Source organism: Lithobates pipiens, unplaced genomic scaffold, assembly GCF_037356315.1.
Source record: "Lithobates pipiens isolate NorthernLeopardFrog02 unplaced genomic scaffold, aLitPip1_a1.2 Scaffold_1, whole genome shotgun sequence".
In the NCBI taxonomy this organism is placed as follows: domain Eukaryota; kingdom Metazoa; phylum Chordata; class Amphibia; order Anura; family Ranidae; genus Lithobates; species Lithobates pipiens.
In genome coordinates, this window is record NW_027507685.1 from 172,065,167 (window position 1) to 172,086,439 (window position 21,273).

Here is a 21,273-nt window from a genome sequence, read left to right on the forward strand (position 1 = left end):
AGCCAATGGTGCCGCTGTTCTGTCTCAATCAATCAGGAGGAGTGTCCTGGATGGCTGAGGGGATAGTGTACATCACTGGAGAGAGAAGGGGCTCAGGTAGGTAATAAGGGGGGGTGCTGGGGTGGCTGCAGCACACAGAAGTTTTTTTATCTTAATGCATAGAATGCATTAAGATAAAAAAAAAAAAAAAAAAAAAAACTTCTGCCTTTACAACTCCTTTTAATATATGAATGTATCCTTCTATCAGTTTCCAGAAATCCTACGTACAAACACAGACGAAGAAAGGGGCAGGGTCAGCACTCTGAGATAGTCAAGGCTCTACTGCTTTGCACAGCGCTGTCAGTTGAAAGTTTGAACAAGCATACAGGAGGAATAAAGCAGAATCATGATTTCATCGTTGTAGTAATGCTCGCTCACTGTGTCCAATCAGCAAGCTGGGGAAAGGATTGTGACAAAGTTGTATTTCTTGACTTCAGTAGCAAGCGCACGGATTTGAGTGACTATGACAAGGGACAAATTGTAATGGTGAGACGACTGGGTCAGAGCAACTCCAAAACTGCAGCTCTTGTGGGATGTTCCCAGACTGCAGTAGTCAGGACCAAACAAAAATAGATCCAATGAAGGACAACCGGTGTCAGGGTCATGAGAAGGAAAGGCTCATTGATGCACGTGGGGAGCCAAGGCTGGCCTGTGTATTCCGATCCATTAAAGAGCTCCTGGAGCTCAAACTGATGAAAAAGATAATGCTGGTTCTGATAGAAAGGTGTCAGAACACAAAGAGCATTGCAGTGTGTTGTATATGGGGCTGTGTAGCCACAGATCGGTCAGGTTTCCCATGATGACCCGTGTCCACGGCCAAAAGCTCCTGCTATGGGCACGTGAGCATCAGAACTGGGCCGCGACACAATGAAAACAGGTAGCATGGTCTGATGAATCACGGTTTATTCTTTTATATCATGTGGATGGCCGGGTGTGTGAGTGTCACTTACCCAGGGAAGAAATAGCATCAGGATGCATTAGGGCAAGAAGGCAAGCCTGCAGAGGCAGTGTGATGCTTTGTCTAGTGGAGTCTATGCCTTGATGGATTGGGGTTGGTTTGGCGGCAAAAGGGGAACTACTAAATATTAGGTGGGTGGTCATGATGTTAAGGCTGATATGTGAATATATATACTGTATATCAGACACTAGTTTAGATAAGGTGCTGATCCAACCATTTCATTTTTTTTTTTTTTTTTTTTTTTTTTTTTTTTTAACACAGACCTTTTTTGTTTACATTATTCTCTAAAAAAAAATATATATAAAAGGGGTTGATTTACTAAAATGGGAGAGTGTGAAATCCGGTGCAGCTCTGGCAACCAAAGAGATTATAGCTGCAGCTTGTTCAATGAAGCTTTGACAATAAAACCTGGAAGCTGATTGGTTGCTATGCACAGCTGCACCAGATTTTGCACTCTCCACTTTTAGTAAATCAACACCAATGTATTTTGGAGAGAGTACAGGAGAGGTTTCTATAGCTAAATATCACTGCGGTAGCCAATCACAGGCTAATCAAGTGATCGGGAGCCAATCCTCCTGGTTTCTCCTGACATCGCCAGAAATGGGTTACGCTGCTTTTTAGACATCAGATCACAGTGACCCAATCTATATGACATCATGTCTATGGGAAGAAATGGTGGGAAAAAAGCAACGGGGCAGAGAAAAACTCCTCTAATTATAATTGCCACTAAATAAGAGGCACCAATAGCATTTGTTGAAGCTTACTGTGGTCATCTGCATCCGAGACTGCCCCCAGACCTTGAGAGCCCTTCTGGAAAGACTCATATGGAGAGGATTTCTGATCCTCAACAGCTTCCTCCTCCTCCTGAGTATAGAATGTTCCTATGACATCTCATCCTCCAACTACATTTTCAACCCTCACAGCCAGCGCTCCCTACAGGTCTGTCAGGGACTCAACTCCTTCTAAATGGATCATTGCCCTGTACAGTACCCTGCCAGTGAGGTCACAGGATAACCCAAAGATTACTGCCCACAGGATCCAGTGGCGAACATCAATCTTACAGACTGTACCCGCTTTTGCCTGTGGGGTCCAGGTACTGCTCCTTCTTGGCCCCAGAGCTGTAGATGACTGAACCACATGAAGCCTTTCCCATCCCTACCAGGGGTGTGCAGAATACATCATGCACATTCATCACCTAATGACACTAGCTAAAAACTGACGCATATCTGAGCTGTGGTCTTATCCTAAAGTGACAATGCTGCACAAATACAGTTATGACTCTGGTGGCCATCTTGGGTGAGGCAGAGTCTATTTAACTTGTCACCCTAGGACAGGAAGTGTGTAACTGGCAGGCTCACCAGATTAAAATAGAAGGTATAAAAAAAGGAAACTATAAGATAAAATGCATACTACAAAATTGTTATTCTTAGATTTGGATATGCTTTAAAGTGGTTGTAAAGCCCACTGAGACATTTTTACTTATAGACAAGCCTATAATAAGACTTACCTATATGTACTGAAAATATCTCCTAAATGTGTGCCGTTTAGTAAATATACACCATGTACTGCTCTGATGAGGTCACCAGAACATGAGCAGTACAGAAACGGCCCTCTGTGACAATTCTTCCCCAGCATGTGCCTTGGCTGGGCGGGAGAGACGTCACGCGGCCGGTCACAGAGCCAGAGTCCGCAGTCCCAGAAGGAAGAGGGGTGAAGATGGATGCTTCCACCAGCGGGGACATCGCGGGGATTCGTTTGCAGGTAAGTGCCACATAATGGGCTAGTATGCAATGCAGGGCAATAAAGAGGATGTAAACCCCATCATGGCTTACTTCCTTTTTAAGCATCACAATTTTCTCAACAACCTGTCCAAGGGATAAACAGCACACCTATGAGGTCACCTCTCCTTTTGTAAACAGAACCTGACTGTCATCTCAGATCACCACACATTGCTCTTCCAGTGTGACCACTGCTGTGCAGAGGATTACAGGAGGCTCATATCATAACAGAACCCATTACTGATGCTAGTGCCATAATTAATATTGCTATAAAAAAAATTACTGGAATAAAGGTTTTTCATTCTAGTGCGTTATCACTCGCTGGCTGTCCCCTTACCCAAGAGAGCAGCAAAGATGGGGAAATTGCTCATTTTCAGACCAAGCTGCTTGGCAACTTCCTGCATCAGAAATTGGTTGGTGGTCAGATTCTTTCCATTCCAGCTGAGCTTGAGAGTATGAGAGCTGTAGTAAGATGGGATGTTACACAAAGCATATTCAGAGTCGTGGGCAATGAGGCCATGAAATCCATTCTCCCGAAAAAAAGAAACCACTTCCAGGTGATGATCCTCCAAGCTCTGAAACACCTGAAAAAAAAAAAAAAAAAAAAAAAAAATCAGGAAATGTCACAAGGTTTAAAAAACTAATCACAAAACACCCTGAGCTAATTGTTGTAACGCTCCTAAAGGAATACAAAACCGAGCATTTAAAAAAGAGGAAGATTTTTACATAGCACCAGAAATGTTTTTATTAAGAGTAATAAGTCATCGATTGATGATATAGTAGAAGGGTCTTTTTCAACAGGCTTTTGTTGACTTAAAGTGGTGTTGCACATAAAAAAAATTCTTTAAAATTCATAAAAAAACTAGCGGGGCTTCGTTCCCCCGCATCACTGGACCCTGGAACAGGTAAGTGTCCGATTATTAAAAGTTAGCAGCTGCAGTATTTGTAGCTGCTGACTTTTAATTTTTTTTTAGGGGAACTCCTCTTTAAGAATTGCTGCTCTTTCCATGCAAGTAAAGGGGCAGAAAAAAGAAACTCAAACCTTAGGAGGTCAAATGTACCTGGCAACGAATTCTGAAGGATCTCAGAAGCATCTAAAAAAAAAAATGAAGGCTGCCAGTGCCTGAAATCATTCATGCTTTTGCACATCAACAAAAGATCTCATTCACTATATCTGGTCTCTCCAGAGTACACAGAATATGCAAAGGCAATATTTAAGGCCCCTTTCACACTGGGGCGGGAGCGATGTCGGCGGAAAAATTGCGCTACTTTTAGCGCCGCTTTACCATAGTTTTGGCGGTGGCATTCGGACGCTAGTGAGGCGGTTTTACCCCTCTGCTAGTGGCCAAGAAAGGGTTAAACCCACTGCAAAGCGCTGCTGCGGCGGCGCTTTGCCAGCGGTATAGCCGTGCTGCCCCACTGATTTCAATGGGCAGGAGCGGTGTATAAACCGCTTCAAAAGATGCAGCTAGCAGGATTTTTTTTTTACCGTCCTGCCAGTGCACCGCTCCAATGTGTGAAAGCCCTCGGGGCTTTCACACTGGAGACACAGCAGCGGCTGTTCCAGGGCGCTTTGCAGGCGATATTTTTAGCGCTGTAGCGCCTGCAAAGTGCCCCCATGTGAAAGGGGTCTAAGTAAATATAAACTGCTAAATACCTTTTCTCATCAGCAGTATATAGCAGTCTTGTGGCTTCTATCAGTGTCTGGTTAAAGCTTGTAGGAGGAATTCTCTGACTAGCCTACCAGACTATGAGACCTCTCACCCTCTTGTCTGGACAGTGTCAACTGGCCCTGTGTTGATCACATGTATTCTCCCAAAATAACCTCTCTAGCAATACACACCAAACTGAGCATGTGCAGCCTGACTCCATAGAGCTTCAGGAAATTTTTAGGGGACAGTGGAAGAAGGGGAGGATCAGTGAAGACAGGGTCAAACAGCCTTTTAACACAATGCAGAGGATTAACCCCTTAGGTTCCACAGTGATTATAACAAGCATTATTTACTGCATATACAGAGTGATTTTACTGTTGTGGGTTTAGTAACATTTTAAGCCATTTGACACAACTTTCAATGCATACTAGCCCATTATGCTTTTAATTTGCAGGGAGCAAAAGATGAAGTAAAACCCATCAGGGTTTACTTCCTCTTTAAGACTTTACTTTTTTGGGGGGGATTTATCACTGCAATTGCAATGATTTATAAACCTTAAAAAAAAAAAAAAAAAAAAAAAAAAAAAAAAAGTTGCACAGTCAGCAAGACTTTCTGGTATTGACATCCTCTTTTTATAAATTGGAAAGCACAGCTAAATCTGGAGGACAAGCTGGTTGCAAATTAAAGTGTGTGTGTCCTAGCACTTGTCATCACCATCAGATAACAAGCAGCAGCACAAGCTGCACTGTCACTTGGCCAATGTGTGTTGTGTACAGGATATGGGAAAAGGTTGCCAGGTCTGTTATGGTTATTTTTGTATCTTAGTGAACTTTTATTTTTACAGACTGAAGGAAACACCCGTGGAAATGTATTCAACACACACAGTTCCCTATCTGGAAGAGAACACTGAGGCTGGGTTCACACCACATGCGTGTCGGATAGGAATCGCATTGCATTCCTGTGCAAATCATATGCGATGTCTGTGCGGGGGCGATTTGAGCCATTCATTCGTATGGCTCAAACTGCACAAAAAAAAGGACCTTATTTCTTTCTGCACTAGAACCAGATCACAGGGGTGTTCACAGCTATGAGATCCAATTCTGTCATTGCACTGCAATTTATGAACCGTTTTGGGGTGTCACTAACTTAACCGCTTAAGGACCGGAAGATTTTCCTCCTTAACGATCATTTTTTGCGATTCGGCACTGCGTCACTTTAACTGACAATTGTGCAGTCGTGCGACGTTGTACCCCAACAAAATGGATATCCTTTTTTTCCCACAAGTAGAGCTTTCTTTTGGTGGTATTTGATCACCTCTGTGGGTTTTATTTTTTGTGCTATAAACAAAAAAATGACTGTCAATTTTGAATAAAAATATCTTTATTTTTTACTTTCCACTATAATAATATTATATATATATATATATATATATATATATATATATATATATTCATTCATCAGTTTAGGCCGATATATATTGTTTTATATTTTTTACCAAAAATAATCGCAATAGACGTATATATTGATTGTTTTAGCGCAAAATGTATTGTGTCTACAAACTATGGGAGAGATTCAGGGACTTTTGTTTATGTTTTTATTGTTTTTTACTGGTAATGGTGGCGATCTGCGATTTTTAGCAGGACTGCGATATTCCAGCGGACAAATCTGGCAAATTACACTTTTTGGGGACCAGTGACATTATTACAGTGATCAGTGCTATAAAAATGCAGTGATCAATGTAAAAATCACACTGGCAGGGAAGGGGTAAACACGAGGGGGAGATCAAGGGGTTAAGTGTGTTCCCTAGGTATGTTCTAACTGTAGGGGGATTGGCTCACTGGGATATGACATAGATCACTGTACCCAATCACTAGGAACAGAAGATCTCTGACATATCCTGTCAGAACAGGGATCCTCCTTGTTTACAAAGGAAGATCCCAGTTCTGCCTCTGTGTACAGCGATCAAGGGTCGCACGCGCACCCACTAGATCAATTGCACAAACTGACGTACAATGATGGCGATTAGTGCTATCCAGCCACCTTGCCAAACTACAATTGCGGCGGGTGGTTGGGAAGTAGTTAAATAACTTAATGGAAAAAAAATTATTCTACCATGCACTGGGGCTCTGCTCACACTGCATGGGTTAACTTCTCATTTTGTCCCCCCCCCCCCCCGTTCAGCGGATGGGTCTATGGGCATGATGACATCAGAACAGTCCATTCACAAGAACGCTAGTGTGTGAGGGGGGCAGGAGTGGCGGGGACCGATCTTGCAGTCGGTGGGTAAGTATCTCTCATTTCTGCAATCCCCTAGACGATAATTAGCAGTTATCCCATGCAGTATGAGCACAGCCCCACTGCATAGTAAAATAATTTTTTTTGCCCCGGAGTTCTCCTTTAATATTGACACTCCCTGTGGTGTGAATTCAATGTGCTTTCAATGCTACAACAATGCTAATTTCAATGCTACAACAATGCTAATTTCAATGCTACAACATATGACATCACAAGGGGCAAGCTCTCTGGGAGACGTCATCAGATGATCACGCCCCTTTGGCTATATAAGTAGTGCCAGACAGCAGAGGACAACACAACGGAGGACAGCCTTAGGAGAAGAGCAGCCTTTTTTTGTTTTTAGCGGGTAACTGGCGGTGAGGAAGAGGACAGCTGGGGGACAAGACGGCACAAGAAGACTGCACCAGAAGAAGACAGCTTGGGGCTTCTTTTTTAATAAAGGATTTGTCAAAAACTGGCTTGTTTTTCTTTACTTTTCACTGCTTTCTGGGGTGAATGGGTAGCGCTACGATGTGCCCAAAACCCATTCACATAGGGGAGGGAGGAGGATCTGGGGGTCCCCTTGTTAAAGGGGGCTTCCAGATTCCAATAAGCCCCCCCCCCCAGCAGACGACAACAACAACTACAGCCCATGGTTATCAAGAAGAGGCTCTTGTCCCCATCAACATGGGGACAAGGTGCTTTGGGGTGGTGGGTGCAGAGCCCCCTTGCACCAAAGCACCCACCCCCCATGTTGAGGGCATGTGGCCTGGTATGGACTCAACGGTTGTTAAGGACATGGCGGCTGGCTTCCTGGCCCCCTCCTTAGCAACCAGCTACAGTGTTTGAAGTTCAGTTCTTTTTTTTTGTTGTTGTAAAAAATGGAAGTCAGAGGACATGAAAACGGATGAAGAAATTGACATCCCTATATGTTTTTGCTTTGTGACTGAACTGAACTAAAAAACTGCATGCCTGTGTGAAAGCACGCTAAGGAGCTCTACTGACCAATGCATTGCATCTTGCAATTAGCTTAACAGCCTAAATCCTTAGCAGGCCTTTGGCCCTTGGAGACTGAGCTGGAAAGCTCTGGCTCACAGCCCAAAACCACACACTGATAAAAGAAGCGGTTATACACTGACCAGGGATCACAGGGTTCATTCTCAGTAAAGACTGAACACGACTGGGTCAATGGTCATCTGAAATTTAAATAGGGCATTTGTTTTTATTTTTTTGGACTGGGGCCTGCGAAAGCCTTGCACCTGGGAATTTTAGTATCACGGGTGCAATGTCAGGCTCCAGCACACACTTTATAGAGGTCTCTGTCTATACCTCTGTGTGGGCAGAAAATTCCTGAGCTGTGCTGTAGGCAGTGTGAATTACATGCACGCTCGCAGTTCATTGATATTACAAATAGTCCATCTGCCGCGGTGAAAGACAGGACTTGTAGTACTTTCACTCACAGATTCCTGTGAATTGTCATTGTCACCCTGCACTGTTGGTTGCTAGGATGCAGGCGGCTACTGCTGCCCTTTGCACGTTCTGAGATTTATGCTTGTAATTTTACCTGCGTACAGCGATTCATTACTATAGGCATCTGTCTCTCCAGGGTACAGAAATGTGCCAGTGTGCATGAGGTCCTAGTGTTTTCCCATCTACTTGGGCCTTTCAGAGCCCCTCTCTTATGCTTTTGGTGCCTTGTTGTTCAGGAGCAGCCTCCCCAAAACAAATCCAACACATTCATTGGACATTTAAGCCCCTATATTCTAACCATGACCAACACACATTTTAGGGGGTCCCAAACCAAAGTGTAGAGCAGGAACATGCAATTAGTGGACCTCCAGCTGTTACCTCTGCCTCTGCGTGTTATGCTTGTGGCTGTCAGAGTCTTGCTATGCCTCATGAGACTTCTAGTTCTGCAATAGCTGGAGGTCTGCTAACTGCATGTCCGTAGTGTAGAGTACATACAAAGAAAACATCAAAGAAGCAAAGAATACAGACACATTATAAGCAGTCCCTCAAAACAATATATAAAATCAAACAGCATCTGGGCTAGACGATATCAACCAGCCAGCCCAGGAACAGACGGGTATTGCCTATAAATTGGCCACACATTGTACAATCTCCTTTATATCAAAATCAGGAAGGCCTTTGCACTACAAAGCTGATAGTCAATATAAACAAGACTTTACCCATAACAACTTAATAAAAAAAATGATGTTCTTTAGCAAGGATTACACATTCATATATACATGCCATCAAAATGGCTGTGTTGTAAATTGCCTGCAGCATTGCTCCTGTTTCTGCTTGTTGAAGGCAGAAACAGGAGCAGCAGTAAATATGTAGACTGGCAGCTGATAGGCCTCTAGTGGCTCTGATTTTCGATGGAGAGCAACGAAGCATGTGCAGACCCCTCAGGTTTGGTATGGATTTTAAAGGGAACACCACACCAATAAATAAGCAAAAAAAGTTTGGCCTTTATTTGTTACACTATAAAGTGGAAGTAAACCCTCCTATCATTTTCAGCCAAGGAAGGTGCCACTGCCAGCTTAGCCTCTTTACTCCTTAACGGCCATGAAGCTGCACATGTGATCAGCTAGGACATCAGCCATTGGATGCTTTGACAGTTTTGTTGAAAGCACAACCAATGGGAGCTATATTCTTGGCATGGAAACGTAACCGCTTTTTGAAACTGTAAAATCTATGGATTTACTTCCGCTTTAAGTAGGGGTTACATCATGCTGGTTTTTTTTCTTTTCAGCAGAGTGGTTAGCACTTCTGGCTTGCTGCACAGAGGTCATTAGTCTGAACACAAACCACGACACATATACATAGAGTGTGTGCACGTTCTCCCTGGGCTTGTGCGCATTTCCTCCCACACTCCAAAGACATGCTGGTAGGTCAATTGGGCCTAGTATGTGTATATACAGTGGGGACGGAAAGTATTCAGACCCCCTTCAATTTTTCACTCTTTGTTATATTGCTGCCATTTGCTAACATAATTTAAGTTAATTTTTTCCTCATTAATGTAGACACAGCACCCCATATTGACAGAAAAACACAGAATTGTTGAAATTTTTTGCAGATTTATTAAAAAAGAAAAAGTGAAATATCACATGGGTCCTAAGTATTCCGACCCTTTGTATTTAGTAGAAGCACCCTTTTGATCAAATACAGCCATAAATCTTTTAGGGAAAGATGCAAGTTTTTCACACCTGGATTTGGGGATCCTCTGCCATTCCTCCTTGCAGATCCTCCACGGTTCTGTCAGGTTGGATGGTAAACGTTGGTGGACAGCCATTTTTAGGTCTCTCCAGAGATGCTCAATTGGGTTTAAGTCAGGGCCCTGGCTGGGCCATTGAAGAACAGTCACGGAGTTGTTGTGGAGCCACACCTTCATATTCTAGCTGTGTGCTTAGGGTCATTGTCTTGTTGGAAGGTTAACCTTCAGGCCCAGTCTGAGGTCCTGAGCACTCTGGAGAAAGTTTTCATCCAGGATATCCCTGTACTTGGCCGCATTCATATTTCCCTCGATTGCAACCAGTCGCCCTGTCCCCGCAGCTAAAAAAACACCCTCACAGCATGATGCTACCACCACCATACTTCACTGTTCGGACTGTATTGGACAGGTGATGAGCAGTGACTGGTTTTCTCCACATATACAGCTTAGAATTAAGGCCAAAAAGTTCTGTCTTGGTCTCATTAGACCAGAGAATATTATTTCTTACCATCTTGGAGTCCTTCGGGTGTTTTTTTTGTTTTTTTTAACTCCATGCGGGCTTTCATGTGTCTTGCACTGAGGAGAGGCTTCCGTTGGGCCACTCTGCCATAAAGCCCTGACTGGTGGAGGGCTGCAGTGATGGTTGACTTTCTACCATCTCTTGACTGCATCTATGGAGCTCAGCCACAGTGATCTTTGGGTTCTTCTTTACCTTTCACCAAGGCTCTTCTCCCCCGATAGCTCAGTTTGGCCGGACGGCCAGCTCTAGGAAGGGTTTAGGTCGTCCCAAACGTCTTCCATTTAGGCCCGGTTCACACCGCTGCGGGGGGAGATCCGGATGTGATTCGCACAGCAAATCACATCCGATCTCCGTAGCGATGCGAGTTCAGCCATACAGATAGTATGGCTGAATTCGCAGCACTCCCGCAGCAAACTCGCACGGGACCCTTTTTTGGGTCCGCAACAGAATCGGATCGCATGGGGGTTCACACCATGCGATCCGATTCCTGTGCGAGTCGGCAGATCGCACTGCGATATGCCGACGGATCTGGGGGTGTCATTAACATAACATTGACACTCCCAGCCGTCCGCATAGGGCAGTGTGAACTGCCGGCGGGAGGTGTGCGATGCGGGTAAACGCCGCGGATTCGCAGCGTTCCCGCATCGCTATAGTGTGAACCCGGCCTTAAGGATTATGGAGGTCACTGTGCTCTTAAGAACCTTAAGTGCAGCAGAAAGTTTTTTGTAACCTTGGCCTGATCTGTGCCTTGCCACAATTCTGTCTCTGAGCTCTTCAGGCAGTTCCTTTGACCCCATGATTCTCATTTTCTCTGACATGCACTGTGAGCTGTAAGGTCTTATATAGACAGGTGTGTGGCTTTGCTAATCAAGTCCAATCAGTTTAATCAAACACAGCTGGACTCAAATGAAAGTATAGAACTATCTCAAAAATGATCAGAAGAAATGGACAGCACCTGAGTTAAATATATGAGTGTCATAGCAAAGGGTCTGAATACTTAGGACCATGTGATATTTCAGTTTTCTTTTCTTAATAAATCTGCAAAAATTTCAACAATTCTGTGTTTTTCTGTCAATATGGGGTGCTGTGTGTACATTAATGATGAAAAACATGAACATAAATGATTTTAGCAAATGACTAGGTACTTATATACATATTCAAAGGGGTTTATTTTCTAAAACTGGTGAGTGTAAATTCTGGTGCAGCTCTACATAGAAACCAATTAGCTTCCAGATTTATTTATTTTTTTGGGTCAAAACTTCATTGAACAAACTGGCATTGAGTGGATTGGCTACCATGCACAGCTGGATCAGATTTTGCCCTCTCCAGTTTTAATAGATTTACCTCAATATCTAAAGCACTACATAAATTGTTGGCACCATATAAATACCAGTAATGCCAAGTACACATGACCGGACTTTCCGTCAGAATAAACTCTAATGGTCTTTCCAACGGAGTTCCGCTGAAACTGACTTGTCTGCACACAATCTCACCAAAGTCTGTTTGTTTTGAACGTGATCACGTACGACGGGACTAAAAAAGGAAGTTCAATAGCCAGTAGCCAATAGCTGTCCTTGCGTTGTTTTTGGTTCGTCAGAATATCATACAGACGAATGGTTTTCCCGATAGGAATTGATTCTGTTGGTAATGATAAGGTAAGGTAAGATTTTAAAACCTGTTCTATTTCTAGGTCTGTCAGAATTTTTGGGGAAAAAAAAAAAAGTCAGACAAAGCCCACGCGCGATCAGAATATCCAATGAAATGATTCCGCTGGACCGTTTCTACCGGAAAATCCGGTCGTGTTTACGCAGCATAAGAATTCAAAAGAAAAAAAAAAAATCATTACAGTTTCCCAGCTGTCCTACAATTATAGATTAAATTGTGTAACTACATACATATATCACACATACAATGCCTGTAGTTTTTTTTTATATATAAAAACTACAGGAATTGTGTGTGTATAATTATATATATTTATATACACACACACACACACACAATTTACTCTATCATTGTTTTGAATTATGGACAGCTGGGAAACTATGTAATGATTTTTTTTTTATATCTTACTGGTAATTATATGGTGCCAACAATTTGTATAGCGCTTTAGATATTGAGGTTGATTTATTAAAACTGGAGAGGGCAAAATCTGATGCAGCTGTGCATGGTAGCCAATTCACTCAATGCTAGTTTGTTCAATGAAGCTTTGACCAAAAAAGAATCTGGACGCTGATTTCCTTTGTTTTTTCTTATATATTATTATACAGGATTTATATAGTGCCCATAGTTTGTGCAGCGCTTTACAACATGAGGGCAAGACAGTACACTTACAATACAAATCAATACAGGAGGGATCCTTAGAGATTACAATCTAGAATACAAATTATATATATATAAAAAAAATAAACACAAAAAGGAAATGATCACCAACCCAAAAAAATTGCACTGTAGAAATATTATAGAATAAGGGAGATCTCTGAGCACAGTACATAAATACAAAATATTTATTAGGTAATCATAATAATGATAAAATGTTCAAAAAAAATTACAGAAACAAGGCATAAAAAAACTACACTACATTAAAAAAATAAAAGGAAATCAAAGAAATAAGTGCTACATATATAGGACAATTATGATCTACGGCTTGTTTAGTCAGGGGGCAGTATCTATCCCCTCTCTGAAATGCAATAGAAGGAAGATTTTGAATGAGAATCATTCCTTGCACTTCCAGGGTAGATCCATGCACCTGAATGATTCAGACCTGGGTGCGATACCATCTACCAAATGAAATAGGTGTTATAACTCTTGCTGCGTCAACGTGTACCAACTTGGCCACTGGTATGGTTGCCACCTCATCCCTCTAAACCCCGAACACATATGAATTACACAGGTTCTGAGGCTAATTTAATGCAGATAAGGCACCAAGCGTGTTAAATTCACACCTTAATCAGCCACAGAACGTGTGTAATTAATGTATTCAGGTTTAAAGGGATGGAGGTGGCAACCCCAGCCACTGGCCATGTCAACTTGTGTAGCTTGATGGTTGGAGAGTGGTAGAACTGTTATCGCCCCTCCCCTGCTCATGTAAATGAGGCATTAGAGATGAATTTTAGGATAAGACAATATTGGCTAAACACATTTGTCATGTTTATTCCTCTAGAATCTCAGTTTCTTTTGCTTATTTCTTGCAGATCTGTGCAGTAATCCAGTGTGAGACTTTTCCTTCCAGTAATAAAGACCACTCACTGCTGCTCTCTCTCCTTGTGCAGGGTGACTGGTCTTGTCTCCGCCCCCTCCTGTAGTTTCCTGTAGCAGGTGGAGCCTGCTTGGCCCCTCCCACAGCTCAGTCTATGTACAGCACCATAATGAGGTTACAGGGCAATCTGGGCTTGCAAACTGATTGGTGACTGGTGTACAAGTGGGTTTATATGCTCTGAGGCTACTGAAGAATATATATTTACATGGCTTTTTTTGTGTCCAGCTTTAATTTCTTTGCTTCCAAGGCTATAGTTTTTATTAGGCGTTTAAAAAAATAAAAGTGCATGTTGTCAGTCTTGATTCTTTAACTTTTAGATTTGTTTTTCATAGATTAAAAATTAGTCTTTTGTATTTAAGCATTATACTCTGAGATCTCCAGTTTTTCTATACCTTTATGTTTCAAAGCAAACCGCACATGTACCAAGGGGAGGTCTAACCAATGTAAAGGCACAGAGAATTTGTTAGTTTTAGTTTAATTCGTTTTATTTTTGGAAATGTAAAAATCTGGAATGTCGGAAATGCGAAAATAAGAAAAATTGGAACGAACAAAAATCCAAAAATTTGGAATAACTATTAAACTATAGGTATTGGAATTTCCTTTCAAATTTAGCTGTTAGTGAACGGAAAAAATAGGAATTTATCAGAAGTTACAAATTATCAGAAAATAAAGAATGCCGCATCTAAACAAATGGAACGGAGGGAAATAAATAGGTTTTTATTGTTCTTTATTATTAATTTGTTAGGTTACATTCGTTTAGATACAGCAGGGATATGCAATTAGCGGACCTCCAGCTGTTGCAGAACTACAATTCCCATGAGGCATAGCAAGACTCTGACAACCACAAGCATGACACCCAGAGGCAGAGGCATGATGGGACTTGTAGTTTTGTAACAGCTGGAGGTCCGCTAATTGAATATTCCTGAGATACAGCATTTGTTATTTCGAATAATACACAACTTCAGATAAATTAGTGTTCATTACGTTCACTAACATCCAAATTTGAAAGAAAATTCCAATACCTATCATTTAATAGTTAATAATAGTTAAGTTTTAGCTAGTTATTTCAGGTTTTAATTCTTTTTTTGGGATTTCAAAATATTTGGATATTTTTACATGAGCCAATCACGTTTTACGTCATGCGGTTTGTCTTGCAGCAAAATACACGACTTCTGCTCATGGGTTGCCAATATAATTTGCGAATTTTATCAAATCTGGCTGTTTCCAAATGAACAAATTTGTCCAAATTTGATTTAAAAAACAAAAAACAACTAACTCGGAACTAAACGACTTGCACATGTCTAATCAATATGTGCCCTAGCAAGACTGCAATGTTAATTAACAAATAAATAATATACAGATATCTCTCTCATAGAGATTATATATCTCTTTTAAAGTGGAACTTTATTCAGAGAATTAAGTCCCGAAAGATCAAGTCAGGCTGGCCCCTTTTGCAGGTATAGCTATGTAAAACATTAAAAATATAGTGCCTATACTGTTTAAAATCAGAAATACACGGTCTTACCCTGTTTTGCACATGCTCAGTTGCTCTTTATTTTTAGGCACTGTGCCAAATTAGTTGAGGCCAATGTCCTAAAGATTTATGGCTGCTCAGGGGCTCTGGGCTACAGCAAAATGGCCACCTCCAGCAAGAAGAAACAGGAACGACGCTAAAGTAAATTTACAACAGACACTGATTTTGGTAGAATAATTAATAATGTGGAATGTATGTTCCTTGCTTAAGAACATTTTTCTATCAAGTTATGGTTAAAGTTCCACTTTAAAAAAGGGGCATGGTCAAGCTGATGTTTGTGTCTACACCAGTGTTTCTCAACTCCAGTCCTCAAGGCGCCCCCAACAGGTCATGTTTTCTGGCTTACCATTATTTTGCACAGGTGATTTGATCAGTTTCACTGGCCTTAGTAATTACCACAGCCGTTTCATCTGATGGAAATCCTGAAAACATGACCTGTTGGGGGCACCTTGAAGACTGGAGTTGATAAACACTGGTGTAGACACAAAACATGAAATGTTGTCAGGACTGGAGCACAGCATTGGGATACCAAATTACCAACATAGCAAACAGAAGTACCAACAGGTACCTTAAGGCCCAGGTCACACTTGAGCAACACTACTAGGTCACATTATTTTTTGAAGCTGCACCATTCATTGGAATGGGCCTTCCTCTGCTCCGAAATAAAAAAAAAGTATTAAAAGAACTTTATGTACCATTTTATTTTTTTTTTTTACATCTGCCAATTGCATTTTACGTCATGCAGCAAAGCGCACGACTTCTGCTTATGTTTGGAGTGCCAATAAGAAATATCGGCACCGCTTGTTTCTACTAAACCGAAGTGCGAATGGGGCCTAACAAGACTGCAATGTCTATTAGATTGTAAGCTCCTCTGAGCAGGGCCCTCTTAATCCTCTTATTTTATTGTATTATAACCGTATTGTCTCCTTTTTATATTGCAAAGCACTGCGTAAACCGTTGGCGCTATATAAATCCTGTAGAATAATAATGCCAAAAAAAAAAAAAAGCACAATCTTTTAAATAAGGGACATCAGCGAATAATTCGAGTAATTCAGTACCGAGCTGCCAAACAACGTAACTAGGTTCTGTATGCAGGAAACATGAACTGTTGCTGGGACTGGAGTACATGATTGGAGTACCAATTAACAGCACAGCAAAACAGGCACCCCAACTAGATTGCAACGTCAGCTAAAAAAGGAAAAGAAAGGGGAATTGGCACAACAACCTTTTGGGGAACGGACATGTAAAGCTTTAAAATCAGTTTTGGGTTGCCAATGTAACCATGTCTGCGATTGTGCATAACATAGGAACTGTTGCTGGGACTGGAGTACAGGTTAGGGGCCCATATCTAGGTAGGGGGATGGGAGAAAAGGGAAGGGGTAAAGGTTTGGGTAACACAATCCTGTTGAATAGGCCTTTCTCTGGGCAGGGAAGTACAAAGGTCTGGGTGGGGAAGGGTTAATGGATGAGGGTGAGAGACACTGCCCTGTTAAATAGGACTGTCTTCTGGGATGGGAACAATGTCCTGTTGAATAGGTTTGTTTTTGGCAGGGGAGCAGAGAGATGGGGTACACAGGCTGCCTACATACACTTATTTGGGGGGGGGGGTCACTGTTCTGATGAATAGACCTGTGGGTAGTTGGGTATGGGTGGTATGGTATAGAGGTAGGTATGTGCACTGTCCATGGTTACCTTGACTCTGAACAAATCATGGTCAGGCAGATGGAGGGGGTAGGGCTACCTTGATACACTGTGATGGGGGGGGGGGGGGTTTAGGTATGTACATGATCCCTGGTTACCTTGACTATCAACTGGATCATGGCCAGATGGATAGAGGAGGCGGGTAGTTGGATATGGGGGAACGGTGATATGAAGGTACGTGGTATGTACATGGCCCCGGTTACCTTGACTATGAAATGGCCAGAAGGATAGGGAAGTAGTGTAGGTAGGTGTGTGAGGGAAGGGTGGAAGGTAAGTACACAGTAGGTAGCAGGGTATGAGGGAGGAGGTGTAGCAGGTAGGTACACTGTCCCAAGGGAGGGGTGTAGATAGCTGCACTATAACCTTGACCCTGAACTGGATCATGATGGCGGAGGGGGTGGGTAAACTGTCCCAGGGGGAGGAGTGTAAGTAGGTGTCCCCTGGTACGTTGACTCTGAACTAGAACATGGCCAGGCAGGTGGGGGGAGGGGTGGTCCCAATTACCTTGACTCTAAGCCAGATTATGGCCAAGTGCATGGGGGAGGGGTGAAGTAGGTAGGTACACAGTCCAGGGTGTTAGTAGATGGTCATGGTTACTTTGATTCTGAAACAAATCATGGCCAAGTGAATAGGGGAGGGGGGGGGGGGGGGGGGGGGGGTGTAGGTAGGTACACAATTTGGAGCAGGGAGAGGTTTAGGTAGATCAGGAGATGCCCAGTTACTTTGAGTCTGAACCAGAACATAGCCAAGCAGATGGGGAGGGGTGTAGGCAGGTAGATGGATTGGGGGGGGGGGGGGGGTATAGATAGGTGTCCCCGGTTACCTTGACTTTGAAGCAGATCATGGCCAGGCGGATGGTAAGAACCAGGCCTGCGAGGGCGGGGTGTAGTAGGCAGGTAGAAGGTGGGGTGTAGTAAATGGGCTGGTGTAGTAGATGGGGAGGAGTTATATGTAGATAGGTAGGTGTCCCCAGTTACCTTGACTCTAAACTGGATCATGGCAAGGCGGATGGTAAGAACCAGGCCTGCGGGGGTGGGGTGTAGTAGGCAGGTAGAAGATGGGGGCAGGGTGTAGTAGGTAAGTAGTAGATAGGGGAGGAGTGTAGTAGATAGGGGAGTGGTAGAGTTGCCACATCATCCCTTTAATCCAGAACACGTATTAAATTACACAGGTTATGTGGCTGATTAAGGTGGTAATTAAACTCACTTGGTGCCTTATCTGCATTAAATTAGCTTCAGAACCCATGTAATTCATATGCGTTTGGGTGTAAAGGGATGAGGTGGCCAACCCTAAGGAGGGGTGTAGTAGGTAGATGGGGGCGGGGTGTAGTAGGTGGGTGGGGTGTAGTGGGTAGGTAGTAGGTGGGAGGGGTATAGGCAGGTAGGCGTGCCCGGTTACCTTGACTCTGAAGCGGATCATGGCCAGGCGAATGCAGTGTGCCAGGCCCGCGGGGTGTAGTAGGTGGGGGAGGAGTGTAGTAGGTGGGTGGGGGGTGTAGGTGAGTAGATGGGGGGGAGGGGGTACAGACAGGTAGGTGTCCCCGGTTACCTTGACTCTGAAGCAGATCATGGCCAGGCGGCTGGTAAGAACCAGGCCCGCGGGGGTGGGGTGATGTAGGTGGGGGGTATATAGACAGGTAGGTGTACCCGGTTACCTTGACTCTGAAGCAGATCATGGACAGGCAGATGCAGTGTGCCAGGCAGGCGGTAAGAACCAGGCCCGCGGGGGTGGGATGTAGTAGATGGGGGCAGGGTGTAGTAGGTGGAGTGTAGGTGAGTAGATTGGGGTGGTATAGACAGGTAGGTGTCCCCGGTTACCTTGACTCTGAAGCGGATCATGGCCAGGTGGATGCAGTGTGCCAGGCGGGTGGCAAGAACCAGGTCCGCGGGGTGTAGTAGGTGGGTTTAGAAGTGTAGTGGGTAGGTGGCGGGAGGGGTACAGACAGGTAGGTGTCCCTGGATTCCTTGACTCTGAAGCGGATCATGGCCAGGTGGATGCAGTGTGCCAGGCAGGCGGTAAGAACCAGGCCCACAGGGTGGGGTGTAGTTGGAGCGGGTGTAGTAGGTGGGGGGAGTGGTATAGACAGGTAGGCGTCCCCGGTTACCTTGACTCTGAAGCAGATCATGGACAGGCAGATGCAGTGTGCCAGGCAGGTGGTAAGAACCAGGCCCGCGGGGTGGGATGTAGTAGATGGGGCGGGGTGTAGTAGGTGGGTGGGGTGTAGTGGGTAGGTAGTAGGTGGGAGGGGTATAGGCAGGTAGGCGTGCCCGGTTACCTTGTCTCTGAAGCGGATCATGGCCAGGCGGATGCAGTGTGCCAGGCCCGTGGGGTGTAGTAGGTGGGGGAGGAGTGTAGTAGGTGGGGGGGTGTAGGTGAGTAGATGGGGGGAGGGGGTACAGACAGACAGGTGTCCCCGGTTACCTTGACTCTGAAGTAGATCATGGCCAGGCGGATGCAGTGTGCCAGGTAGGTGGGTGGTAAGAACCAGGCCCGCGGGGGCGGGGTGATGTAGGTTAGGGGTGCAAGTGAGTAGATGGGAGGGGGTTTGAACAGGTAGGTGTCCCCAGTTACCTTGACTCTGAAGCGGATCATGGCCAGGCAGGTGCAGTGTGCCAGGCAGGCGGGTGGCAAGAACCAGGTCCGTGGGGGCGGGGTGCAGTAGGTGGGTTTAGGAGTGTAGTGGGTAGGTGGCGGGAGGGGTACAAACAGGTAGGTGTCCCGGTTACCTTGACTCTGAAGCAGATCGTGGACAGACAGATGCAGTGTGCCAGGCAGGCGGGTGGTAAGAACCAGGCCCGCGGGGGTGGGATGTAGTAGATGGGGGAGGAGTGTAGGTAAGTAGATTGGGGGGGTATAGACAGGTAGTTGTCCCCGGTTACCTTGACTCTGAAGCGGATCATGGCCAGGCGGATGCAGTGTGCCAGGCAGGCGGGTGGTAAGAACCAGGCCCGCGGGGGCGGGGTTCCCTTGTTGCCGATGTGGCTGACAATGAGCTGAGCCGTCTGGCGCTCGCCCTGCGCCCTTCTCGCCCACTCGGGGAGTCTCTCCTTGGCCAGAGTCCCGTTGAAGATGGCCACAAGCTCCAGGCCTCCCTGGTATAGACAGGCCTGGGACAAGGCCGCCAGGTAGCCCAGCATGGCGTTCCATTGGCCCCCGCACACCCAGTCGGTCTGGTATCCGCCGTACAGACGTTGTAGGGCCGAGTCGGCGTCCACCAGGACCCGGCAGGGAGGGGGCGCCCCCGGGGCGGGGGGCTGTGTGGGGGGCGGAGGGGGATAACCGGCCCGGTGTTGTTGTCGGGCCACCGTGCGGGCCAACTTCAGTAAGTCTACGGGCACCACGGCCCCCGGACAGCGCTTCTCCAGGAACTCCTGGAATCCCTGCACCCCCATTGTGTGTCCGGGGGGAGGGAGGGGAGCGGCGGAACCGAGCCCGGGGCTGTTCCCGGAATGGGTGGGGGCGCTCGGTAGCGGACGGAGCTGGCGGTACACGGCGGGCGGCTTCCTCCCTCACAGAGCCTGGCTGCTGGGGGACGGTCCCTGCGCGCCACCAAGCGCCATCTTAATCGCCTTCTTCTTCTTCAGCACGGCTCGGCTTACTACGCCCCTGAGAGGCGCGGTGCATCCCGGGAAATGGAGTCCCAGCCCCCGTCCGCGGACACGGCCCTGCCAAGGCCCGAGAACTACAACTCCCGGCGTGCCCTGAGCCGCCCTCCCACAGCCAGGCGAGCGCCGTCACCCAGCCGGACATACACCGCCATTCTACTTAGTATTATTATTATTATTATTAACTATAGACTGGGCGCTCCGTCCCTCCCGCCCCCTCCAACGCCCGAAAGAGGGCCACTTCAGCGGCGGTGTGGAATGAGGCGGGCGTGAGGCATTGTGGGAATGATGGCTGACGGGAGCGCGGGAGAACTCGTCACAGGTTTTCTGTCATAATCTCCCACCTGTCGAAAACTCCAACCGCTTGTATTGCGCGGGCACGATCCGGTGTCTTATCACATTGTGTCCCCATCGGATAGTGTCCGCGGTGTACTGTGCAGTACACAGCACACAGATTCCGAAGATGAACGGCGCCTGCGCCTTGAGTCCAGGTTCTAGCCCCACCATCCAAATGGACATAGAGTTAGAATAAAAGAGCCGAGCGCACTTGGATGGTGGGGCTACCACCTCGACTCATGGCGCAGGCGCCGTTTATCTTCTGAGATTTTCCAGAGCTCCTTCTGCTCTGTACTGTGCCTGCGCAGTACGGGGCGGACAGTATCCTATGGCCGGACGCTATATGCCAGAACACTGGCCTTACTTCTGCACGTCGGCTTGTGGCGTAAAAGCCGCCCACTAC

At 45.4% G+C, this 21,273-nt stretch overlaps 1 protein-coding gene across 5 annotated transcripts in view; it reads right to left on the reverse strand.

The window, feature by feature from the left end:
• Positions 1 to 20,687, reverse strand: part of FAM120C (family with sequence similarity 120 member C) — a 102,938-nt gene extending 82,251 nt beyond the window's left edge. The window contains exons 1-2 of one of the 5 annotated variants that reach the window (XM_077478888.1): positions 19,809 to 20,687; positions 3,113 to 3,359 (exon numbers count right to left, since the gene is read on the reverse strand). In XM_077478888.1, coding sequence (XP_077335014.1) covers positions 3,113 to 3,359; positions 19,809 to 20,321 — 760 coding nt within the window. In that variant the 5' untranslated portion in view covers positions 20,322 to 20,687. The other 4 variants (XM_077478889.1, XM_077478891.1, XM_077478892.1 and 1 more) reach the window with 4 other exon arrangements.
• Between the last annotated feature and the right edge of the window lie 586 nt (positions 20,688 to 21,273).